General features: G+C 45.4%; 1 protein-coding gene and 1 long non-coding RNA gene across 3 annotated transcripts in view; one reads left to right on the top strand and one right to left on the bottom strand.

Moving 5' to 3' along the window:
• Positions 1 to 8,017, bottom strand: part of ITGA3 (integrin subunit alpha 3) — a 98,507-nt gene extending 90,490 nt beyond the window's left edge. The window contains exon 1 of one of the 2 annotated variants that reach the window (XR_013390438.1): positions 7,392 to 8,015. Coding sequence is in view for 1 of the 2 variants with exons in the window: in XM_077917366.1 (XP_077773492.1) it covers positions 7,392 to 7,621 (230 nt within the window). In the remaining variant the exon portion in view is untranslated. Of the gene's footprint in view, positions 1 to 7,391 lie in introns of both variants that reach the window. The other variant, XM_077917366.1, reaches the window with a different exon arrangement.
• Positions 8,018 to 10,875: 2,858 nt separating this feature from the next.
• Positions 10,876 to 15,692, top strand: LOC144325022 (uncharacterized). Its single transcript, XR_013390305.1, has 3 exons — positions 10,876 to 11,288; positions 12,778 to 12,919; positions 15,065 to 15,692. It is a non-coding gene; the product is annotated as an uncharacterized LOC144325022 (long non-coding RNA).
• Positions 15,693 to 26,679: the final 10,987 nt, after the last annotated feature.

Raw genomic sequence — 26,679 nt, 5'->3', positions numbered from 1 at the left:
TGGCCTTTTTACGATATCGCTGCTTGAAACAGACATACGGTAAATGTTTTATTGTCGATTTGCGAGCTTGAGACTGTTCATTTCCCATTTATGGGTGTGAGTGCCTGCGGAATTGTAGCCAATTGAATAGCGATTTGCGATTTCAGCGATTGTACAGTAACTTTTGCGGGCTTGGAAAATCAAAGGCTTAAACTGGCTCCGAGTTAAAATTCTACCAACCGCAGCGACTTTCAGCCTGTAACCCAATTTTAAGGGAGCGGCTTATATTTGGGTATTGTCTTTTTCTCTCTCCCCCCCCCCCCCAAATTTTAAAGGTGCGGCTTATTTGTGGGTGTGGCTTATATTCGGGCCAATACGGTAAGTGAGTGGTAGTAGGAGCAATTGTTGCTTATTTGCCTGCTTCTTCCCTCTTGGAGACAGTGATGTCTACACCCAGAGTTAGAAGGAAAGGGAGTCGGGCTATAGGGAGAGGGAGGGTGCAGTGCTCTAGGGCTCCTGGAACTACAACCGCTTGGGGTTTTCCAGGAATGATTTGGAAACAGCATGCCAGACAGCAAGCGGATCAGTTAAGGACTGCAAAGCCTCAGATCCGAATCTTTCTGAGCCATGAAGCTCGATGGCTGATCCTGAGCCGAGCCGCGTGAGACAAAAGCATAATTAATGCATATGAAAATAGACTTCTGTGGGGGAAGAATTTCCATTGATTTCGCTTTCCACCATCACCTTTGCATAGGTACTTTGTGCATTAGGGCAATACCTTTCCATTTAACCTTTTGCACATGGCTGGAATTCGTCTCAGTGCTTTGTAAGTGTATTTACACACACACACAAACACGCAATATGTAGGTGACAGGTAACAAAAGCCAGAGGGACAGACTGCTTAGGAAGGCTGGAGGAAAAATTCAGATTTTTTTATACCAGCTTCAGATAGTCAGTAAGGTTTGCCAACCATGTAGAGAGAATTAATACAATACTTTACTGTGCAGTGTTTCATATCGTAAGGGCAGAGAGAACTGCTTTAAATCACTGGTCCATTCAGCTCAGCATTGTTTCAGGAAGAAACCACTACTCAGAAGTAAGTCCCACTGAGTTTAACAAGCCTTACTCCCAGGTAGGGCTGGAAGGATCTATCCATTTCCGTTCTCTCAGTTTCTCATTTTTCAAATCTTCATTTTGGGTTTCTCTCATTTTCTCATTTTTCAAATTTTCATTTTGGGTTCTCCACATATTTGCAGAAATTTTCCAATGAAGGGAAAAGTCATTAGTGTTTTAGCGCAGACTTCTGCTAATGAACATAAGCAGTTTAGACTGATGTGCCCATTTTCACAAGCGATTTTTCCTGAATAGAATGTGCTGCTGTATCTAATATTCTCATGAACACTATCATATGCGCTTTTGTATACTTTTGGCTGGAAAACTGCACCGCAAAATTCAGACAAATGTACGTTTCAAAGATGATCTGCGTTCCGGTTCTCGTATTGTTTCAGAAAGCATGGATCTGCTAGATCTGGCTTTAAAGGTGTACTGACTCAACTTCCTCCTCCATCCCCTGCCTCCCCCCAGCAAATAAACGTAGGATCAGAACCTTAGGGCTGCTTCTCAAACAGTCCTAAACTACCAACACACTAGGTACCTGCATCCCACCCAGATGACTCTCTCTGCATGGCAGACAGGCAGCGTGAGTGAAGGAGGAGGCACAAACCACAGGGAAGCATCTGCAAGACTAGGCATGTGCTTTGAAGAACAAACTCAAAGGGATAAAGCAGGCCAGTGTGTGCCACGTGCAAAAAAGGAGGAGGGAACAGAGCCAAGAGCCTCTAATTCACATGCCCTAAGGGGATGGCTGTTGGAAATCCAGCATGTGCCCCTTCATATAGAATCACAGAATTGGAAGGGACCCTGAGGATCATCTAGTCCAACCCCCCGGAATGCAGGAATATGCAGCTGTTCCATACGGGGATCGAACCTGCAACCTTGGCCTTAATGGCACCATGCTCTAACCAACTGAGCTATCCTTGCGTTATTCCATGGCAGCCTGCTTTTGAGCCACTAGGCTGATTTCTCTCTTGCCCCAGTGTATTTTTTTTTTAATGGCTCTTAACAGTGGCTGTTTTAAATAACAATAATAATAATAAATTTTTATTTATACCCCGCCCTCCCCAGCCAAGACCGGGCTCAGGGCGGCTAACAACCAATAATAAAAACAAGTTGATTAAAATACATTTTTTTTAAAAAAAAGATTAACATACAACATTAAAACATGAGGATGCAGCCTCTTCACAGGAGGAGAAAGGAAAAAGAAAGAGGGGGAGGGAATCAAACTGATTCTAAGCCAAAGTTTTCTTCGTGATTTTCATGGGCTGATGGATTGATGTATGGCGGTGGGGAAGAATAAGTCGGTTTTCTTTTGCTTCATTGCGAATCAGGTTTGGGGGTTTTTGACGTCGTTTTTTAAAAAGCTGATATTTATACTCTTCCGCTCATTTTCATTTTTAATTATTTTGCTGCCTGATCTTTAGAGGATGCTTGGATTTAGTCCTTTAACTAAGGATTTTCCTCGCATATTTTTTTTGCAGCTGATTTTTTATGTGGCAATGTTTATTTTGACACCGACGAGGATGCTCTATTGAGTTACGTTTCATCGAATGTATAAATTCCCTCCTTTTCGTTTTGGTGTTTGCTGTTTACTTAAGGTGTTTTAACCTGTGTTGTAAACCGCTTAAGAGTTTTGAGTAACTACGAGCAGTAAATAAATAAATATTATTATTACTTTAAATATTTTTTTATAACTACCCATTTCAGGTGTCTCCCCACAAATCCTCACATTGAGAAGTGTGGACCAGACATAAGAAGCAAGCCTATGCACACAAGAAGCTTGGCGTAAGTTAAACTGTCCTAAAGGTACAGCAGAGCCAAATCCCGTTCAGCTGTGGAACCGCTGCAGCTGCTCTGCCTAAGCTGGGAAGAGGGGAAACATGCCTTTAAAATAGGCTTTTATGCAGGGCTGCCAATCATCTGAATGAGCAGAACAAGCTTAGGATTTGACCTAAGAGTCACCCCCGGTGCTGCCCAAACCACGCCCCCCAGAATGTCCATTTTGGGCATCTTGCGCTGGCCTCGGCTCAGCCAGACGGGTGGGGGTATAAATAATAACATTATTATTATTAAGTTGTGCTGGTGTATCTTTGGCTAAGCCAGGCTGGTCTCTTAACAGCAGCAGAGCCGGAGATCATCTATGCATTCTAAACTGCCCATCTTGACAGATCTTGCCCCCGTCAACAACGCCACCAGATTCCTGGTGGAGCACATATATTTTAACCAGCTGGTATTGACTGAGATGTTTCAATGATGATTTCACCATATAACACCGGTCTTGAAAGACCTCCATTGGCTCCCAGTACGTTTCTGAGCACAATTCAAAGTGTTGGTGCTGACCTTTAAAGCCCTAAACCGCCTTGGTCCAGGATACCTGAAGGAGCATCTCCACCTCCACTGAGGTCCAACTCCAAGGGCCTTCTGGCGGTTCCCTCAATGTGAGAAGCCAAGTTACAGGGAACCAGGCAGAGGGCCTTCTCGGCAGTGGCAACCGCCCTGTGGAACGCCCTCCCACCAGATGTCAAAGGGAACAACAACTACCAGACTTTTAGAAGACATCTGAAGGCAGCCCTGTTTAGGGAAGCTTTTAATGTTTGATGTATTACAGTATTTTAATATTTTTTTTTTTAAGCCGCCCAGAGTGGCTGGGGAAGCCCAGCCAGATGGGTGGGGTATTAATAATAATAATAATAATAATAATAATAATAATAATAATAATAATTTCTGCCTGTCTGGGTAGGCTTGCCTAGAAAAAAAATATTTTAAGCAGGTGTTGAAAAGAGCAGCGAAGGTGACTGGCTGATGTCAAGAGGCAGGGAGTTCCAATGTGTATGGATTTACTTAGATGGGTGCCAGCAAGAAGTTCAGAATCAGTATTATGTGGTACCTGTAACACTGCCAGTTCTGCAGACTGAAGCGGTCGTATGGGCCTATATGGGGTAAAGCGATCTCACAAGTAAATTGTTCCCAAGCTGTTGAGGGCTTTAAGGAGTGTCTCCACCCCCATCATTCAGCCCAGACACTGAGGTCCAGCTCCGAGGGCCTTCTGGCAGTTCCCTTGCTGCAAGAAGTGAGATTACAGGGAACCAGGCAGAGGGCCTTCTTGGTAGTGGCGCCCGCCCTGTGGAATGCCCTCCCATCAGATGTCAAGGAAATAAACAACTATCTGACTTTTAGAAGACATCTGATGGCAGCCCTGTTTAGGGAAGTTTAATGTTTGATGTTTTATCGTGTTTCTAATATTCTGTTGGGAGCTGCCCAGAGTGGCTGGGGAAACCCAGCCAAATGGGCGGGACACAAATAATAATAATAATAATAATAATAATAATAATAATAATAATAATAATAATAATAATTTGTTGTTGTTGTTGTAACACCTTTAATTGGGCCCAATTGCAAATGGGCAACCAGGGCAGTTCTCTGAGCAGAGGTACTGTTGAGTTTGTGCAAATTTACATAGGGGGAAAATGGCATATAAATGGAAATAATAGCATTAAATATTTTAGGGATTTTTAAAAATTAAAAAAATGAAGTTTCTTGGATTTCTTTTTACTTAAATAAATACTGAGTGGGATATAAATTCCTTAGAAGAAATAAAAGCATTCCAGCAACCATTTGATGCCATTAAAAAAGAAGAAGGTATGGTATACATACTAAATATTTAGTGCTGCATCCTTGCTGGATAAGGTTTCAAAAGGCTTCTCGTGAACCAACAGAGTGACCTGCATGTTGCATTGGTTTGGTTGGCACCTGTTATCTGCTGCCACTGGCATAAGAAATGAGCCTCATCCAGGGAAACGCACACTGAGTACTAAGGGAGCCTCGCCCTCACATGCATATCCCAGACAAAACTGCACTGCTCTGAATTAAGAAGGTTTGGGACGGTAAGGATTTGTCCCTAAGTGTGGCACTGTGGGTTAAACCACAGAGCCTAGGACTTGCCGATCAGAAGGTCGGCAGTTCGGATCCCCACGAGGGGGTGAGTTCCCATTGCTCAGTCCCTGCTTCTGCCCACCTAGCAGTTCGAAAGCACATCAAAGTACAAGTAGATAAATAGGTACCGCTCCGGCGGGAAGGTAAACGGCGTTTCCGTGCGTTGCTCTGGTTCGCCAGAAGTGGCTTAGTCATGCTGGCCACATGACCCGGAAGCTGTACGCGGCTCCCTCCGCCAATAAAGCGAGATGAGCAACCCCAGAGTCGGTCATGATTGGACCTAATGCTCAGGGGTCCCTTTACCTTTACCTTAAGTTCTGATTTGCCCTTTTTATTCTGCTCAAGGGTATGTTGCAGGAAAGTTGCACTATTCCCCAGTAAGGTATCTCGACATGCTGTCGGTGTTCGAAATTAGCCAGGCGCCAGTAGCATTTTGCACCTGGCTTTTGACCACTTGCGACCAAGCGAAGATGTCTGGGTGCCAGGATGGCACCTGACATTTTTATCGTTTATTTATTTAATTTATATATACCTCCCTATACCCGAAGGTCTCAGGGTGATTCACATAAAATATCACCTCCACTATCTGGGATTTGCATGCCTGGGGATCATTGAATCTGGACTGTTTTGCACACCCATGCCCCCATCCTGTAGAATTCTATCAGTTATATATTATCTGCACAATCAGAATGAATTTTTGGAACCAAAATGTGTTTTCTGTGCAGCCTGAGCAGCAGAAGTCATCATGAAGAAAAAGAGTTTGGAGCAGATATATACAGGTTACATACGCTTCAGGTTACATACGCTTCAGGTTACAGACTCCGCTAACCCAGAAATAGTACCTCGGATTAAGAACTTTGCTTCATGATGAGAACAAAAATTGTGCTCCAGCAGCACGGCGGCAGCAGGAGGCCCCATTAGCTAAAGTGGTGCTTCAGATTAAGAACAGTTTCAGGTTAAGAACGGACCTCCGGAACGAATTAAGTACTTAACCTGAGGTACCACTGTCCATGTGAACTGTCCCTGGATAAAGTGACTTTTCTTCCCTAAGTTCTCAGAGCTCTTAACCTAGCTCAAGGTGGTCATCTGAACTAACCAGATGTTTAACTGAGAATCCATCACCGTCAGTCGTCCATCATAAGACTTTAGAGCCGTCTTACCCCCAAACTAGACATTTTGTTCTGGCAACTGTAACCTTGGTTTAAGAAGCTATTTGGAGCCTGGCTCATATATCTGAGTTTCTAACACTGCATTTTCTGATTAGGTTGCAATGTGCCGCTGGGTAGACTTGAATTTAACTGCAGGAGTTGCCATCTTTCTGGGTCTGTGGACATACCTGCAAACCACAACCAAGCATACTCTGCAACCCATGATATTGGCTACCATGGAATGCTTCTTACAAGCCTAATTTGTGTGGGAAAAACCCTTCGGGCAACCAGGGAAAACCTTCATAGGCACCCACAAGCAGCACGTTGGCAACCGCTGGTCTTGTGTTACCGGTGGCCACCAATATTCAGTGACCCTGAATATATTTTCTGTCAGCAAACAGCATTAACCATCACATTTGCAGCCGCTTCCCTGGTTTCAATCAACATCTCGCTTCGGAAGGAAAGGGCCAATTGATGTTAGACGCACCAGGCCACATGTGGTACAACCCCAACACAATAGGGCATAAATTGCTCTCGAACACACACGCAAACAGGCATCGAGTTCAGGAACAGATGAATTCCAGCTAAATCCAAAAAGCTGACAAGCTGAATGGCACAAACAGATGTGAATTGCAGCATGCTTGGGTGGTGGTGGGGTGGATGCAAGTAACTTCTCCATTAGTTCACAGACACTTATTATAAGAGTCCCTTTTGCTAACCAGAGACCACAAAAATATGCTAGATCTCCATTCCCAAGAGAAGGAACCAAGAATATGACATTTAATTAAAAGCAGATTGGGGAACTGCCAAACTTTGTTGGCGGCAAGGAGGGGGAATGAGCGCAGAATTGGGGGCTTTGCCAACCTGTTGTTCTAGGCAAAAATGGGCAGAAAGAAAAGCGTGTGCCTCTCAGTATAACACCCTAGATAGGTCTACTCAAAAGTAAGTCCCGCAGAGTTCAGATGGGGCTTCCTGAGGGAGGAACAAAAAGGGATGTCAGCTTAAATATCGGACAGCTCTCTCAATCTCAGATCCCTGCTTGCAGGACAGTTCTGTGTGATTCGAATGCCTGCTCCCCTCTTAACTACTGCAGCGGATTTTATGCCTCCAGTCTGAACCTCAAGTTCAGAAAGAGAGTGGGAGGCTCCGGAGAAAAGGGCGCCTCTCACCATACCAAACACTGCACGCTCCCCGTCCCAACGCTGTTTCACTTACAGGTATCGTTGCCCGTCCATGTGATGGTGCAGAGCCACGGAGAGTCCGAAGTAGCTGTCCGGGGTCTTTCCTTTCTTGTGGATCAGAAATTTCGTGTCCAGGTTGAAAGCCGCGCATCTCGGGGCGCAGAGGGAAATCCACAGGGCGCATGCCAGCAGGAACGCTTTCTGGCTCCCAAGCTGGCTCTTGCGTCCTGCGGGTCTGCAAAGGTGGAACTGGCTAGCGCCCATGTCGTGTTTCGCCAATTTCTTTCTCCTTTTTTTGCTTCTCAGGAGTCTGCTGCGCCTTTCTGCAAAGGAGTTTGCGGGTGGCTTGCTCGTTTTGCTGGGGGCTGGGGGAAAAAACCCGGCTTGCTGTTGTTGTTGCTTTCAGTTCCTGGAGTTTTGCCCTCCTCCCCTCTCCAACCTCCTTTGTGAATGTTGCAGATTGTAGCAGCAGCAGCAGCCTCCCTGCTTAGCAATCGGATATTCCTTCCTCTTCACCCGGTTCTTCCCTACGCGCAAAAGGCTCGGATGGAGCCGGTTCTGTGGCTGGTATCGCGCAAGCGAGGCGCGCGCGTGCTTGCTTGGTTACCTCCCTCCCCACCTTGCACAGAGTCTGAGCAGCCGCTCTGGCTACACTTTTCTTCCGGGGGAAAAAGAAACAGTCGGAGCGAGCAGGAGTGACAAGCGCTTGGTTCTTAAAGGGGCCCCGGACAGGTTGGACACCTGCCCAGCGCGCAAACAAAGACGAGGGCAGATAAAAGGCCGGGGAACTGATTTCATTCTTGCTAGTATTTTCTTTTTCTTTTATAAAAAAAAGCACCTTAAAGGTACAAAGACCCAGATTTGCCTGGAGGTTTCCAGGCGCACGCTTTCCCCTCGAAGCGCATCTCTCCACGAGCACAGGTGTATTGGGGCGCGCTGCGTTTAGTCAGCAGGCAAAGGGGTGCACTCTGCACGCGCTCAGGGGCCCTTGTGTTTTATTATGACGCCGCGCGAGAAATAACAAGAGCCGGTTCTGGCGCACTTGCCGGCTTTCCTGGGCAAACCGCTGGGCTTATCTAAAGGAAGCAGAAGTTTGCCTGACTCAGAACCATCACTGGATCAAAATATTTTACCAGATGTCCCTTGCATTTCCCTCAGTCAGCCCTGGGAAAGCCCTACTATTGGTGCTGTGAGGTTTGTCTGTTTTGTTATTGCATTGCTATCCTGTTCCTTGGCTAAGATGCTCGTCTCACTCTCTGCCTGTCTCCAGTCCACTGTCACAACAACCCTATAGGGTAGGAGGCAATAAAGTGGTCCAAAATCACCCAGTGATCTTTGTTGCAAAACAGAGTTTGGTAGCTGTCTCTCCCTGGTCTAAGTTCAACATCCTAGCCACTTCACCTCACTTGCTCTCTAGTTTTGAGGTTCCGGGACTGATCCCTGCTGAGCCAGCCGCCCCGGAGTCAAGTAAACTGCACTGGAATTACATACAACTTAAAGTGAGAGAGAGGCTGGTTCCTCCCTCAGGTTCACAGCTTTCAAATGTGATAAGCAGACATCCACATCTCAGAATAGCTCAGTTGGTTTGAGCATGGTGCTGATAACACCAAGGTTGCAGGTTCGATCCCTGTATTGGACAGCTGTATATTCCTGGACTACATGATTCTCAGGGTGCCTTCCAACTCTACAAATCTGTGATTCTAACCTGTAGATTTTAAAATGTGTGTGTATATATATATATCAAAATCTAGCTATGCTGTTTGGTCCTCCCTAAGATGGCTTTCCACTTTGGATGTTTGTATTTCAAAGTGCTCTCTGTGTGCGCACATGTATTCTTCCGAATTCATAGATTTCATCGTTTCAAAACCACACCCCTTAGCTGATTCATCATTATGACATATAAGTTACTTCCAGGTGACCTTCTAATTGAGCATTTGTTCTGGTTTATTTGCATAAACTCTGCAGGTTGGTTCAAAGATGTTGTATGTTTACTAAGCATTCATACTGGTTTATTTGCACCAAGTTTGTGGGAAGGTTAGAGAACATTGGCTGCCGTTATTTATTGAGCTTTCATTCTGATTTGTGAAGTTACGTTTATAACCTGCTGCTTTTATTGTATGTTCATTCAATTGTTTTGTTTTTTATAATTTTATTTGTAAATTTTCAACAAACAAACAATTCAACAACATTTCAAATTTAGCAATCAGTCATTCCACCTACGACTTCCTCTCCATCCCTCCGTGTTTCCCTCAAAATTTCAATTTATGCTGCATATTATTGTTACTCTATACCTTCACCTTATCTCACATAAAAAACAAAAAGCTCACCCTCCACTGCTGTTCTTACTCAAATCCTATTTGCATTCTAACATTTTTACACCGAGCTTTTAAGCATTCTGCAAATATTTTCCAATCTTCTTTAAGACCAGTCTCTTTCTGAACTCTAATTTTGCACGTCAAACTTGCCCGTTCTACATAGTCTATCAATTTCAGCTGCCATTCTTCTTCAGTAGGGAGCACCTCATAATGCCATTTTTGTGTGTATAATATTTGTGCTGCCGTGGTTGTGTAAAGAAATAGATTTATCTGGGTTTGGGGGAATATCTGCTCCAGTTATCTCTAGTAAAAAGAAGAAGAAGCTTCTAGTTTGGGGGGGATAGTTGCCTTAAATATCTTTTTCAACTCATTATAAATCACCTCCCAAAAGTCCATAGCTCCTTTCACGTCCACCACATACGGTAAAATGTGCTTTCTACTTCTTTACATTTCCAACACTCAGCTGTTTGGGTTTTAACATTTCCACTGTAAGCAGCCTTGTGAGGGCTTGCACTGAAAAGCGAGACAGAAATATGTTAAATTCCGTATTTTTTGCTCTATAAGACTCACTTTTTCCCTCCTGAAAAGTAAGGGGAAATGTGTGTGCGTCTTATGGAGCGAATACAGGCTGCGCAGCTATCACAGAAGCCAGAACAGCAAAAGGGATTGCTGCTTTCACTGCGCAGCGATCCCTCTTGCTGTTCTGGCTTCTGAGATTCAGATTTTTTTTTTCTTGTTTTCCTCCTCCAAAAGCTAGGTGCGTCTTGTGTCCTGGTGCGTCTTATAGAGCGAAAAATACGGTAAATAGGTACATGTGCTTTCCCTTTAAGCCAGTGGTTCTCAACCTTGGGTCCCCAGATGTTTCTGGCCTACAACTCCCCTGATCCCTAGCTCACAGGACCAGTGGTCAGGGATGATGGGAGATGTAGGCTAAAAACCTCTGGGGACCCAAGGTTGAGAAAGGCTGCTCTGAGCTCTGGTGACCCATGAACTGGTTACATTCAGAACGGACTACTGTAGCGCTCTCTGTGCTTCAAACTGTGGTCAGCGCTGATGCCGATAGGAGCAAGGCAGTCAGCGACACATATCACATGTCCACATATTGGCAAATACAGACAGCAAATATTTGAGCAACCGGGGAATATCTGGAGAACAATCAACTTCGAAATTCACACCAGAGAACTTCGGGGGTGGGGAAAGAATTTGCTTCAGCTTCCAGTTGTGTCTGTGATAGGACACAGGCCACACTTTTTTTGGGTGGCCAAAAAAAAAAAAAAGGACTTTCAGACCCAAAAGGGAAATGTCTACATTTCCCTGCTCTTAACCACAAGTTGTTCCCAGGAAATTTGCTTGCGTATCATTGCAAGCTCTTCTGTTTGAGGAATGGAATGCATTAATTGCTGTTGGATGTTTTCGGCCTGATAATCTTGGGATTCCAAGTAGAGAAAAGAGGAAATGGAGACAGGAGGAAATGTGGAGTCTTCCAGAGGTTCGGTGCAGAATCCTTGATTTTCCCTGTTAGCAGTGGAGGGATTGTGAACAGAGCATCAATCAAGATGAGCTTGATTTCTCACCCAAACTCAAATTCGACCAGACAGCTTTGCTCTCCCCTCCTGGTGAGTTCAGATGTTTCGGATCGCCTCTTTCTCTCCTTCTGATGCATAGCCTATTCGCAGATACCCTCTCAATTCTTGGTCCCTAAAAGGAGAAGTCCTCCCTCTAAAACAGGGGTGGCTAATTTTTGCCCATTCAGGTATTTTTAGACTCCCCTCAGTCGCAGGCATCATGGCCATTGGCCAGGGGTCATTGGAAATGAAATTCTGTGCCTTCATCACCATGTATGGGAACATACCTCAAGAAAGGCAGTCTTCACGTTCTAAGTTAGGGGTCAGCAAGGTTTATCTTGCCTGGACCAGATCGGTCCCCCAGAGATCCCTCTCTGGGCCAGATGGTGAGCATGCATGAGCGTGAACGCCTGTGATTTTTGGCATCTGCGCATGCGCAGACGCAATTTCCGGTGCCACAGAAGCGAGTCCCTGCGTTGTGCCGGTTTAGTGCAGCGCAAGAGTGGGCAGCTTGGTTTGGGGGCGGCTTGTGGCCCGTTCAAACGACCTCCGTGGGCTGCTTCCAGCACATGGGCCTTAGGTTGCTGGCCTCTGTTCTCAGTCCTAAGAAGAGTCCTGCTGGACCATACCAAAGGCCTTTCTCAGGGATAGCCAACATCGTGGCTTCCAGAAGTTTTGGACCACAACTCCCATTATCCTTGCCCATTGACTGTTCTGCCTAGGGCTGGTGGGAGTTGTAGTCCCCAACATCTGGAAGGCTCCGCCCCGGCCACCCATTTTCAGGCTCTCACAAACCACCTTGGGTTTTACTAGAATGCTAAGATCTACCCACCAGAACCACGTGCAAAAGACATGGCCTTAAAGAATATTCTTCTTCTTCTTCTTTGGCAATCACTCATAGCCGAGTAAGATTGTCTTCCATAAGCACTGTTTTAAAAATGACTCCGTAAGTGACTGTGGAGGCCAATTCTGGATCCACACGTCCTTCCACAGTGGGGACATTGGTTTCTGGATGGGAGTTGATCACAGTGAGGGTTTGCCAAGTGTGCCTTCCTCTTAGCACATTTCTCCCTTTTGTCCTGAGTTTGAGCATCTTCAAAACCCACAACATCTTTGGTAAAGGCTGTTCTCCAATTGGAGCGCTCGCAGGCCAGTGTTTCCCAGTTATCGGTGTTATTAAAGAATATGAAGAAGAGAATAAGAGTTTGGATTTAATATCCCGCTTTATCACTACCCTAAGGAGTCTCAAAGCAGCTAACATTCTCCTTTCCCTTCCTCCCCCACAACAAACTCTCTGTGAGGTGAGTGGGGCTGAGAGACTTCAGAGAAGTGTGACTGGCCCAAGGTCACCCAGCAGCTGCATGTGGAGGAGCGGAGACGCGAACCCAGTTCCCCAGATTACGAGACTACCGCTCTTAACCACTACACCACACTGGGGAGGGGATGGCTAGTATTGCCACAATATCAGCTTCTGCCTCTGATTCTGGACTGCTCTATGCCACAGACTCCCCCTGCTCACTAGACCCTGTTGCCTCCTCAGCTTCCAACTCCTCTTCCCTTTGGACCACTCATCATCGTCCTACCACCTCTCCCCGGGCTCTGAGCCTTCTTTCCTTGCTGGTTCCCCCAGATGGAGCCTCCCGTCATTCCTCTGCGTCCAACCAGTTCATGACACCCTCCAGGTGAGGAGCGTCTTCTGCCCATTCCATTTGTCCAGATTTTTAAATATATATATTTCCCCAATACCTTGGGGGTAACCCATTGCGTGACTTTGATGTGCGATCTGCATGCACGATCTACCCCTGTCACGCTATGATCTGTAACTTTATATTCACTCATGCCATAGAAACTGTACGTGAAACTCATTTCAGCTGTTGAGAAGATCGCTGGGTGGATTAGTTCATGACAGGTGCACCCCACATGCCTAAGTGCCCTGGGGTTGTGGGTTTTTTTGCCTGCCCATAAATCTGTTACAGTGTATACAACCTTTCAATGGAAAGAAAGCATCATGGTTCCCAAAGTTTGCAATGCTTAGCTCATCTGACACTGAGCTGGCTTGCTATGGGAAATTGAGAGAGTCATTGCTGGTCCAACTAGGGATGTAAGAACATAGGAAAAGGCTGCTGGATCAGGCTCATAACCCATCTAATCCAGCACCCCTGATCTCACAATGGCTGACCAGATGCCTGTTTTAAACTCTCTTTTTTGGTATTAATATATTTTTTGAAAAGGTTTCCGTTTTAAAGAAATAAAGTGATGCAAAGAAAAAGGCAAAAAGGAAAGAAGACACAAAGATGTGTAGAAGGAAACAATCTGAGCATATACCCAATATGCTAAAAACCATACTCTAACCCATACATACATATATACATTTGATATTATTATCCTAATATTTATGTAAGGTAAAGGACCCCCTGGACAGTTAAGTCCAGTCAAACCTGGCTCTTCACTTCACTTCAGGTTGAGGGAGCCGGCGTTTGTCCCCAGACAGCTTTCTAGGTCATGTGGCCAGCAGGACTAAAATGCTTCTGGCGCAACGGGACGCAGTGACGGAAACCAGAGCGCACGGAAATGCCGTTTACCTTCCCACCACAGCGGTACCTATTTATCTACTTGCACTGGTGTGCTTTCAAATGCTAGGTTGTCAGGAGCTGGGACAGAGCAACTGGAGCTCACTCCGTCACAGGGATTTGAACCGCCGACCTTCCGATCCGCAAGCCCAAGACAAGAGGCTCAGTGGTTAGACCACAGCACCACCCGCTCCCATTAATACATGTGTAAATATTATTAATAATATTGATGTGTAAATATTAATAGCCTATTACATTTTGTATAAACTCATTCCAAATATTGTCATATTTAACCAAACAAAGTCTATGTCTATAAACAGTCCGTTCATAACTTGCAAGTGTTATCATATTGTCAATGCATTTATTAAAGGGGATCATATCTTCATTCTTCCAGTTCATCAATATCAGTCTCTTGGCAGTAGCACGTCAAATCCATTTTCTTTGTCCTGTTGTTAGCTTCCATATAATAGGTAGGGACATGGGTGGCACTGTGGTCTAAACTACTGAGCCTCTTGGGCTTGCCGACCGAAAGGTCGGCGGTTCGAATCCCTGCGACAGGGTGAGCTCCCATTGCTCTGTCCCAGCTCCTGCCAACCTAGCAGTTCAAAAGCATGCCAGTGCAAGTAGATAAATAGGGACCACTGCAGTGGGAAGGTAAACGGCATTTCCGTGCACTCTGGTTTCTGTTATGGTGTCCTGTTGCACCAAAAGCGGTTTATTCATGCTGGTCACATGAGCCAGAGAGCTATCAGTGGACAAACACCGGATCCTTTGGCCTGAGAGCAAGACGAGCACCGCAACCCCATAGTCGCCTTTGACTGGACTTAAAGGGACGCGGGTGGCGTTGTGGTCTAAACCACTGAGCCTTTTGGGCTTGCCGATTGGAAGGTTGCTGGTTCGAATCCCCGCGACGGGGTGAGCTCCCGTTGTTCGGTCTCTGTTCCTGCCAACGTATCAGTTTGAAAGCATGTAGTGCAAGTAGATAAATGCATGTAGGTGCAAGTAGATAAATAGGTACCACTCCGGCGGGAAGGTAAATGGCGTTTCCGTGCGCTGCTCTGGTTCGCCAGAAGCGGCTTAGTCATGCTGGCCGCAACCTGGAAGCTGTGTGCAGACAAACGCCGGCTCCCTTGGCCAGTAAAGCGAGATGAGTGCCGCAACTCCAGAGTCATCTGCGACTGGACCTACCGGTCAGGGGTCCCTTTACTTTTACCTTTTAACCATCCAGGGGTCCCTTACCTTTACCTTATATAATAGGTATATAGTCCTAAAGAACGTTTTCCGCTGAAAACTCCAGCTTTCTCTGGACGGCCGTCATTATACAAAAGAAGCCACAAGCAGGATTTGAACACAAGACCCCTCTCCTCTCCCAGGGTTTCAAGCAACTGGTGTTCAGAAGCATTGCTGCGTCCGACTGTGGAGGCAGAGCCCAGGCCATTGAAAGCCCTCTCCTCCAAGTCTTGGTAGCTCTTTCCAGAGCTTGCTGAAGCTCGGCCGCTTCTCCAATATCGCTTCAGGTTCAAGACTTACTGTGGACTTGACACCTCCTGACATCTCCTGGTTGTGGACTGTGGGTGCTATTCAAGGCAAACATTACGAATTCCTGCCTCGGGCATCAAAACGTTTGCAATGTTTAGCACTTCTAACACCCTCCTAAACGTTTCCTCATGAATAATAAAATAAAGGCAAGTGAGCGCTGTTGTGCAGTGAAAGCTACATCAAGATAACATTAAGGACACAGCATTAATTGCTTTTAGTGTCAAGGAAGACCCAAGCAGCGCTCAGCCAGGTAACTGTAAATGGATTCCTGTGGATCTTCCCGGCATCCGAAGCAGGGCGTGCTACTCGTTGCCAAAGATACTTTGGACCACACTTCTCTTTGAACTATTTCGACCAGTTGTTAATTTTTAAATTTTATTTTATTTTATTTTTTGCACTTGGATATAATCCCCAAGGATAAATTGCATGCACCAGGCATCACTTTTGAAAGACGCCTGATGTCGGGAGCCTTAGTCAGGTGTAGGGCAGCAATTGAAAAAAACAGCGCTGCCATCGAAGTTAACTCTTTATTGAAAGAAACCAAAATGGTGCAGGTCTAGTGGTCACTATTCTCAGTAGGTCTTGCCCCAATGCGGGTGTTGCAAGGACTGAGGGTCCCTGCCTTCCCACCGCTCTCTAAGGCTCCTCCCCTACCCCTGATCTAGCATAGTACTTAGATAATGGGCATGTCAGCTGCTCTCCAAGGTCTGAAGCAGAACCCCCAACCACAATCACCTGCTATCGGATACTTTCAAAACTGAACATGCCAGGATTTGAACCCGGGACTTTCTGTATTCAGGGCTTGCGCTCTACCACTCAGCCATGACTCCTTGCAGAGTTCAAATAAGATGCATGGCATGTTCATCATGTCATTGAGTTTCCTGTTTGGGTTGTTGTTGTTGTTGTTGCTGCTGCTGCAGGATTTAGGGCAGAGGTCAGCAAGGTTTACCTTGCCTGGGCCGGATCGGTCCTGCAGAAATCCCTTTGTGGGCCAAATCGCACTGGAACTTATGCACGGCTGCAATTTCCAGTGTCTGTGCAGACGCGATTTCCGGCATCGCGGAAGCGAATCCCCGCGCCGCACTGCGCTGGTTTAGCAAAGCGTGCCGAGACTCGACGAGCGGGGGGCTCAGTTCTGGGGTGGCTCGTAGGCCAGTTAAATGGCCTCTGTGGGCCGCTTCTGGCACATGGGCCGCACGTTGCTGACCCCTGATTTAGGGGCTTCGAAAAACAGCAAGCAAGGTAAACATGTTCAGTTTGGCCCTAACTGGAGATGCTGGGTTCTGAATACATACCCTCCAACATTTCTCCGGTGAAAATAGGAACACCCTATTCCATACCCTCCAGCATTTCTCTGATGGAAATAGAGACGTTCCCTCATCCAGCATTTCTCTGATGAAAACAGGGGCAACCCAAGCAAAAGTTGGACATTCTGGGATGAAATCAGAAACCGGGATGGTTTCTGTAAATCCAGGACCGTCCCTGGAAAACAGGGACACTTGGAGGGTCTGCAGGACCTGTATGCAAGACAGATGCTCTACCACTGAGTTACTGGCACTCCTTTAAAAAAAGAAAAGAAAAGAGGATTGTTCTTTGAGAGCCCTTCAAACAGAGGACTATAAAAGAAGACACTTGGGCACCCTATCTATTGTGCAGATAAGCATAGCCAATATGGTGCCCTTCAATATTTGACTACAACTCCCATCATCCTCTACCATTGACCATGCTGGCTAGGGCTGATGGGAGTTGTAGTCCAAAACATTCCCTGTTTGGGACTACCGCTGAGACGCAACTACTTCTCTTCCGCCTGGTGCTGTGTACACAGAATGTCTCACTCTCGCCAACTGTGAGCGGCCTGGGTGCACCCAGCTAAATTTGAGGCATGGCTGCAGCCTTGCCACCTCTCTCTTTGCAGACTCACCCCCTGCCAAGCCGCAGTCTGAGGTCCAGGAAGTCGGGGCCGTTCTCTGAGCCTGGCAGGCCCGAGCGAGAGGGACGAGCCGCCGAATTCTTTCGGCGTCGGGCAGGTGCAATAACAGCCCATGCCGTTTCTGTGATTCTTCACCTCCGCCTCCCTTTCCTCTGTGAGGCTCTACAGCACAGGTCTTGTTTGCATTAGGGCAACCACAGTGGCTTTTATAATCCCTGCGATAAGTGTGCCTCCTTCCAAATGGAAAGTCACATTGATCTTTGGGTGTTTCCTCCCTACTCCCCCATCCTCATCGCAAGATCCCCTTCCTGGAGCAAATTTTGCAGCTGTTTATTTCTTCCCCCAGAGCTGCTGGAAGGCTTTATGAGCATCAAAGCAAATATAAGTCCCCCTTGCCCAATATTTGAAAATGATCCACACATGTTATTCTCAAACTCCAGCTCATTCCTTTACAGAAGATGAGCAATTTCCCCCTTTTTGGATTCTCATTTTCCCAGTGTTTCAGTTTTTATCTCATTTCTGCATTAGTTTGCAATTTTCCTTTTAAAAAAGAAGGCACTTGCATGAAAATTCACATGGGTTTCTCCTAATGTGTGTAGTTTTGTACAGCGTTTTGCCAAATACAGTGGTACCTCGGGTTAAGAACTTAATTCGTTCCAGAGGTTCGTTCATAAGCTGAAACTGTTCTTAACCTGAGGTACCACTTTAGCTAATGGGGCCTCCCACTGCCACCGCACCGCCGCTGTGCGATTTCTGTTCTCATCCTGAAGCAAAGTTCTTAACCTGAGGTACTATTTCTGGGTTAGCGGAGTCTGTAACCTGAAGCATCTGTAACCTAAAGCGTCTGTAACCTGAGGTACCACTGTACAGATGCTTTTGCAAGCAATTCTCCCTACGACGATTACTTTTGTACATTTCTCCCACCAATAAACACATTTTTGAGGACATTTCTCCTCTATGCACACTTTTTTTGTACACATTTTGGGGTCGGAGTGTGGCTTCGCAAAACTTGGAAGGATGCACAAACATTGTAGGATAGCTGTGTCCCCAGTTTGCTTATTGATTCTTTGGAAAGCTAATACAACAGATAGAAAATGTAACTCTGGCAACATACAAACAGATTGCTTTTAGATTGTGTATGGATAAATATATGGTTTATATGGCGCATACAGTTGGGTCCATCTTTTCTATTCTCTGTCAATTAAAACAGCAGCAACAAAGGACTGTATTCAATGCTAAAGTAGACCCACTGAGGTTGATGGGCCTGAGTAAATTAGTTTTACTAATTTCTGTAAGTCCACTCCGAAGAGGACTTGGTCAGTTACAGCCCTAAACCTTGTACAAATCTCCCCTTCCATCCTTGTACAGAGCCTCTTGTGACCTTTCCCTTTCACCTGAATAGCAACGCCCATTGTGAAGAGAGAGGGGATTAAAATCTCTGTTAAGTGGTTTCTTTACAGAGAATGGCTAAAAAAAAAGAGTGCCTCAGAAAATCTCATCCCACATGAAAAAGCTTATAGCATCCTTTTGCCTTAACCCGTTACTCCTCATTCCCAACCAGGGTGACCATGAATCCTACTTTGCAGAAGAAAGACCGTCATCTGTTTGAAGTGTTGTCCAGTTCATGCCTGGCTTAAAGTCTAGCTTGCAAGGGTCTTCAAATTGCCAGTCGCCCACAACGTACCAGCGGAGAAGGGACATAGGTCACCTGATCGCAGTTTCCCCCCATGAGAATGAGATAGATCACATTCCTATTAGGGTTAGAGTAGGACTGCATTTCTGTTTAAATTATAGCAACAGTTTTCTTTTCTTTTTTTGGTGATTTTTAAAATTTTGTTACGTTCAGTTACACATTTTAACATTCTTAGCAATACATTCCAAATTATTATTGTTTCCAATACAGTGGTACCTCAGGTTACAGATGCTTCAGGTTACAGACTCCGCTAACCCAGAAATAGAACCTCGGGTTAAGAACTTTGCTTCAGGATGAGAACAGAAATCGCGCGGTGGCAGCGGGAGGCCCCATTAGCTAAAGTGGTACCTCAGGTTAAGAACAGTTTCAGGTTAAGAACGGACCTCCAAAACAAATTAAGTTCTTAACCTGAGGTACCACTGTATTATATGTAAATCTCTATGTATATATTATTTTCCTTATTCCTTTGCCTGTGACTTCCCTCCACCACTTTACAGCTTCTTTTGTTTTTATTTCTTATTGTATTGTGTTGCGTATATTGTCTGTATTTCCCCCATAAAATTTCTGTTGATATCTTAGCTTAACAAAATTTAGTCAATGCATATCAATAAATTTGTTTTAGAATGATGTTTTGTCATATATTCTTCCACGCGTTCCCATTCTTTCCTTAGTTTCTGATTTGATTGATATCTGATAGCTGCTGTCATTCTAGCCAATTCTATAAATTCACATAATTTATTTTGCCAATCCATTATTTTTGGCTATTAGTATTCTGGCAGCAGCTGTAGCATATAAAAACACGTTTTTTCTTGTTGTTGGGGATGTCTGTTGATACATTGCCTAACAGGAACACTTCTGATTTGTTCTCAAATGATGTTTTAAACATCTTTGTCAGTTGCTCATGAACACTATTCCAGAATTTTTATTTTATTTTCCCACATCCCCACCATACGTGATGAGAATGAGATAGATCACATTCCTATTAGGGTTAAAGTAGGGTTGCATTTCTGTTTAAATTATAGTAACAGTTTTCAAACGTGCACCTCTAAATAATAAATTCGCATGTGCCAATAGGGCTTGCCGATCAGAAGGTTGGCAGTTCGAATCCCTACGATGGGGTGAGCTCCCATTGTTCAGTCCCAGCTCCTGGCAAACTAGCAGTTCGAAAGCATGTCAAAGTGCAAGTAGATAAATAGGTACCACTCCGGCGGGAAGGTAAACAGCATTTTCATGCACTGCTCTGGTTCACCAAAAGCGGCTTAGTCATGCTGGCCACATGACCCGGAAGCTGTACGCCGGCTCCCTCGGCCAATAAAGCAAGATGAGCGCCACAACTCCAGAGTCTTCCACGACTGGACCTAATGGTCAGGGGTCCCTTTTCCTTTATACTGATGCTTCATTGTTTATTGTTTGCATCTTTGCTGTAATTATTTCGGGAGGACTCCAGTGGTGGAGGGTCTGGCGCTTTGCATGCAGAAGAATGCAGGTTCAATGTACCCAACATATCCAGGCAGGGCTGGGAGAAAATTCCTATCCGAAACCCCGGAAAGCTGCTTCCAGTCAGTGTAGACAAGATGGATCAAAATGGAGCAAAGAGGTTTGTCGGAAGTTGGAGCCAAATTTCATGTTAGTTAGTACTGCTAATAGGTATTTCCACTCTAAGCAATCAAAAGCTTTGAGGATGTCTAGGGACACTCGCCATGGTCCCCTCCACCTCTTTTCCCCTTTTCTTCCTAATGTAACACTAATGTCTCAACAAATGAAACTGATCTGTAGACAATGTACCGGTAACTTGAAAAAAAGAGGCATTGCACATACATTTGTAATACAAGAAATCTTTAATAAATAATATGTTGTTTTAAAAAAATGGAGCAATGGGTCTGAACCATAGAATCATAGAATTGTAGAGTTGGAAGGGACCCCAATGGTCATCTAGTCCAACCCCCTGCAATGCAGGAATCTCATCATTCACTATAAGGCAGTTTCTTATGTTCCTACTGTTTGGGCTGTTTGTGTGCTGCTTAGGGATTTCTGAAATGGCAAGGGCTTTTTTAAAAAAATTAAAACATATACAGTCATACCTCGGGTTGAAGTAGCTTCAGGTTAAGCATATTTGGGTTGCGCTCCGTGGCGACCCGGAAGTAACGGAGCGTGTTACTTCCGGGTTTCGCTGCTCGCGCATGGGCAGACGCTCAAAATGATGTCACGCGCATGCGTGGAAGTGGCAAATCGCAACCCGTGCACGAGCAGACGTGGGTTGCGTTCGCTGCAGGATGCGAACGGGGCTCTGGAACGGATCCCGTTTGCATCCAGAGGTACCACTGTAATGTGCAACAATTATGCAATTGCCCTCCAAAATGAAAACAAAAAATAAAACAACAACAAACACTGTCCAAAATCGGCTTGCCAAGAGACAGTAGGGCTGCCATACATCCAGATTTCCCTGGACATTACTGGGATTTCAAAAGCAGAATTGATATGGGGGGGGGGTTCTGAAAGGCAGTGCTTTGCCACTCGAAAAATCACGATTTTTCGGGTTGTCCTGGTTCTTACTTTTTGAAATTTGGCAGCCCTAAGGTTTTATGTGTCGCTGTCTCAGACCCCCAGAAACGGAGCCCAGAGAAGTCTGCCTTGAGCTCCCCCCAGTTGCTGGAGGGGACAAGAAGCAAAGGGACGGCATCTTAGGAATTTCGTAGGTGCAAATACAGCCCAGCCCAAACTGAAGGAGGCCCAATACTGCCCTGAGGGCCCTTGAAGGCTGCCAGGAGCTTCCTTATCTCCGATTAGCTCTCTAAATATTTGCCTGGCTCAATGGGTGTGTTAAGGGTAAAACGGCTGGGCCAGACCTTCGCAGGCTTCCGCAAGCTTTCAAAAGGAACTGGAAGGTAAGAAGAGAGGAAACAAATGGGACAAAAAAGAAAAATCAATTTAAGAAGCTCCTTCATCTGGGACTAGGATGGACACCATTCATACCACTTGTAGGGGCGGTGAGGGGGCTGTTATGGCAGAGAAGACCCCACCGCAAAGCGCATGTCTTCTGCGTAGAACAGGGGTGGGGAGTCTGAGGGCCACACAACTTTCTCAGCAACCTCCTAGGGGCCACTTGTTAGAGTTTGACAGGGCCAGAAGTCAAAGCAGGGTGAGCAATGAATGTCAACTTTACCTGTGTATCTGTACACACAACTTCACATGGCTCTCCATCTTCCTCCATCCAAGTGAGCAAGCAAGAACCATCATCAGAATTGAGGGGCCTACAGATCACAAAATTTAAGGCGAGCCCTAAATATATATACCATGACTTCGAATGTTCCTCTGTGGGTCACCCTAACCAAGATAGACTGAAGGAAGAAAGAGCTGAGCTGTATTTACTCTGAAACAACTTGAGGGCGTGTTGGCTGTTCTCTGTGAAGATCTAATAGTGTATTTGGGGTGCCTGCTGGGGGTATTTAATGCTGTTTTCCCACCTACGCTCAACCTATAAATTTGGAAATAAACACAAATAAAGAAATACAGTGGTGCCTTGGTTCTCAAACTTAGTCCGTTCCAAAACCAAAGCGTTCCAAAACCAAGGTGCACTTCCCCATAAAAAGTAATGCAAAACGGAACAATCCATTCCAGACTTTTAAAAACAACCCCTAAAACAGCAATTTAACATGAATTTTACTATCTAACGAGACCATTGGTCCATTAAATGAAAGCAATAAACAATGTACTGCAGTCACACAATCAATCAATCAATCAATCAATCAGTAGCTGAACTGGGTTCCACACAGTCGCCACAACAAAACTAAAAGAGCCATAAACAAGAAAAGTGCAAAATGAATAGCAAAAAAAGACAGACCTCAGCGTAACATACAAAATGGAAGTGTAGCAGTCAAATCAGAAGCATAACACTCAAATGAGCATGTTCGGCTTCTGAAAAAAGTTCACAAACCGGAACACTTACTTCTGGGTTTGCAGTGTTTGGGTTCCAAATTGTTTGAGAACCAAGACGCTTGAGAACCAAGGTACCACTGTATTATAAACCTGCGTAAGTCTCCATGAGACCTCCAGAGTGGAACATCTAATATTATTTATATGGTGGTACCTCGGTTTTTGAGCATCTCGGAAGCTGAACGTTTCGGTTTCTGAACACCGAAAAACCAGAAGTAATTGCTTCACTTTTTCGAATGCTTTTCGGAAGTCAAACAGCTTCCGCTGAGCCCCCCCCCCCATTTTTCCCATTGAAATTGCGCCTCGGTTTTCGAATGTTTTGGAAGTCGAACGGTCTTCCAGAATAGATTACATTCGAAAACTGAGGTATCACTGTACCAGTTTAATTTAGCATGGCTTCATCCAAAAACCCCTAGGAACTGCATCTTGTGGTCAGTCACTGAAAATTCTCCACTGGAGAACTTTGTTGTTGTTGCAAAATTCACTCCCTATTATAGCACATGTTCTCCCCGAATAATATTGGGAGCTGCCATTTGTTAAGGGTGCTGAGTAGGCAACCCCTCACAAAATTCACCAGGAAGAGGGACTGATGGTTAAATCACCATGGCCGTGACACTTATAAGTGTTACAACAGTGTTTTAAACTTACGGTGCAGAGGTGGCCTCTAGTCTATACCATATCTTTTTTTAATCCCTCTTACGTATAAAACAGCATTACGGGCCGAAGGGCAGTAGCCTGACCACCCTACTGACATGCTAATTTAATTAGTGCAGGGTTGTATGTGCGTGCATTCTGGTACTGCTGAGCAACCAGTTTTCATAAGCCCTCCTCTGCAGCCTGAAAATGGCCCAGTCTGGCTGCCTGCGAAAAGGCTAGGCCTCCGGTTTGCAGTGCAGACAATACACGGGTGTAATTATATCACTGCACTTTGGCTCGCTGTGCCCTGGCCATAATCACAGGTGGGTCGCACCCTCCCTCTCCCTCTCTTGCTTCAAAAGTCAACGGCCTGGAGAGGCGGGGATGGGTTGTAACCGCACCTGAGCGGCGGAGGAGACGTCGAAGAGCTGAACCTTCCAGCCCTTGGAGTCTTGCCAAGGCTTGCGCAGCCCCACAAAGCACAGTGCACTTGTTCCAGCAGGCAGGCAGGCAGGCAGGCCAGCCAAGATGAGCCAGTGCAAACAGCCTCTTTTCAATATCCGTTCTGATCTACCCTGACCCCCCCCCCCTGCCCACGGCAACTTGGACGGCAGTGCCCCGCCCCGGTTTGCTTTTCATGTCGGGCGATGAATAAATTTCCTCCTGAAAAGGAAAGTCGACGCTGTGTCCAGAATGCATGGCCCTGGAACCGGTGTGAGTCACTTCCCTTCTCTGGCTGAAAGTAGCCCGGACCTTGCCCAGGACAGGATGTGCCTGGGCTTATCATCATCCAGGGTTCGTCACCTTCCTTTCCACTCCCCAAACCACCCTGCAGAGAGTGCTAATCCTAGAGATCTGGGATTGGCATTTGTCTTTGGAGTCGCTGGTTCAGCAGCCAGTAAGGAGCAAAAGGCTTCACTGAGCTGGTTTCGGAACACCGGGCAAGAGTGCCTCTGAGCATGTGCAGAGTGCATGCAACTCCCCTGCGCAGCCAGTCTTATCCAGTCACCAAAGCCTGCCTCCCTCCCTGCAAAGAGACTTGTAAGATTCTCTTAAAGGACTCTCTACGAGAATGACTGTGAGAACAGTTGTTTAATCTATGCTGTGTTACTTTTTTGTTTTGTTTTTTAAAAATAATTTTTTATTGAATGATTTTAATGTTACAAAAAACATTACAACCACACTACCACTAAATATAATTGAGAAACAAAAATTACTGTACATACATCAATATTTAGTTTATTTGTTATTTACCGTCTTATTTCCTCCCAAACATTCCATACAAAACACACATATGTACACACACACACACACACACAAAATGATAACGAAAGTAAATATTTTCCCCCTTTTATCATACCAAAATTTTTCTTCAATTTTGACATCAAGTCCCTTCTCATACGTTTTATCTTACAATCGAATGCACACAAAACAATAAACCTTTCTATATAAATTTTCCAATACATTCTGAAAACACGATAAATCCTTAATTGTTATCCACCTCCTTTTACTTCCTTTGTCACTCGAATGCTAGCACGGAGTCGAAACTATTATTGTATTGTTGAACGTCTCTTCTAAAACCATCCCATTTTCCCACAAATTTTTGCTTTGTGTTTCCTCTGAGTTTGCTAGTCAATTGAGCCATCTCCACCAATTCCTGTAATTTCATTTGCCAATCTATTATTTTTGGAGCCTCCTGATCTTTCCATCCCTCGGCCACAAGTATTCGAGCTGCTGCGGTTGCATACAAGAATACCTCTCTTAGATTTTTTAGTCGTTTTAATCTATGCTGTGTTACTTTTTGTGCTACATCAGGGGTCGGCAACCTAAGGCCCATGAGCCACAAGCAGCCCATGGGGGTCGTTTTACCGACTCACAAGCAGCCCCTAACCGAGCTGCCCGCTTGGTGAGTCCCTGTGTGCTGCACTAAACTGGCGCAGCATGGTGTGAAGACTCGCTTTCGTGGCACCGGAAATCGTGTCTGCGCAGACGCAGGAAATCACAGGCATGCGCGCTCATGCGCACACGTGATCCAGCCCATGGAGGGGGCCCCGTGGCAGTGAACCGGCCCAGGCAAGGTAAGCCTTGCTGACCCCTGTGCTAAATGATGCTTAAAAACTACTCCTCTCTTTCCTCTGTATATTCCTCTATTTTATGCACTTCCTTCCCTCATTTCTCAGCAGGGTGACTTTATTATACTTTATTGTTGTGTTTACTGAATGGAACACGCTAAATAAAAATAAATAAATGAGTGCCTTTCTAAATAAATATCAGACCCTTAAATGAAGTTCCAGGAAACAACCAAATCTGACTCTTTACTATCCTGAAATATCTGTCCAGTTACCATTGCACCCCAGCCTAGTCTGCTCCCACCTTTGCACAAAGCGATCAACTCTCTTATTTTGAATAGGAGCTCACCAGTTCTAATGTATCCCAGACAAAAATGAATTGAGCTGATTACAGACCCGGCTGCCTTGCAAGAGTATCAGCTTTTCCAAGTATCGGTTTTCTAAATCTGGGTTGCTAAACCGTGCAGAACTGAAATTTTGCAAGCTGCTCAGCTAATATGTTCCTTTGCCAGCCAACTAGATTAGCCTTTCCAGTGCAAAACAACCATTCAAGGGTTGGTGCTGACCTAAACGGCCTCGGCCTAGTATACCTGAAGGAGCGTCTCCACTCCCATCGTTCAGCCCACACACTGAGGTCCAGCTCCGAGGACCTTCTGGTGGTTCCCTCCCTGTGATAAGTAAGGTAACAGAGAACCAGGCAGAAGGACTTCTCGGTGGTGGCGCCCGCCCTGTGGAACACCCTCCCATCAGATGTCAAGGAAATAAGCAACTATCTGATTTTTAGAAGACATCTGAAGGCAGCCTTGTTTAGTGAAGTTTTATCCTGTTTTAATCTGTTGGAAGCTGCCCAGAGTGGCTGGGGAAACCCAGCCAGGTGGGCGGGATATTATTATTATTATTATTAATCCTGGGTCAATGACTTGGCATTTCCATCATGCATTTAAATATTGAAGTATTCTCATGCATTATGTTATTTCAATCTTTACAACAACTCTGTCAGGTAGGTGAAGTGTTATTTCTTCCATCCTGCAGTGGGAAAACTAAAGATGAGTGGTGGTAGTTGTCAAAACCA

The sequence above is a fragment of the Podarcis muralis genome, chromosome 13 (assembly GCF_964188315.1).
Source record: "Podarcis muralis chromosome 13, rPodMur119.hap1.1, whole genome shotgun sequence".
Lineage (NCBI taxonomy): Eukaryota > Metazoa > Chordata > Lepidosauria > Squamata > Lacertidae > Podarcis > Podarcis muralis.
The sequence above is the reverse complement of the archived record's forward strand: the minus strand, read 5'-3'. Positions and strand labels throughout refer to the sequence as shown.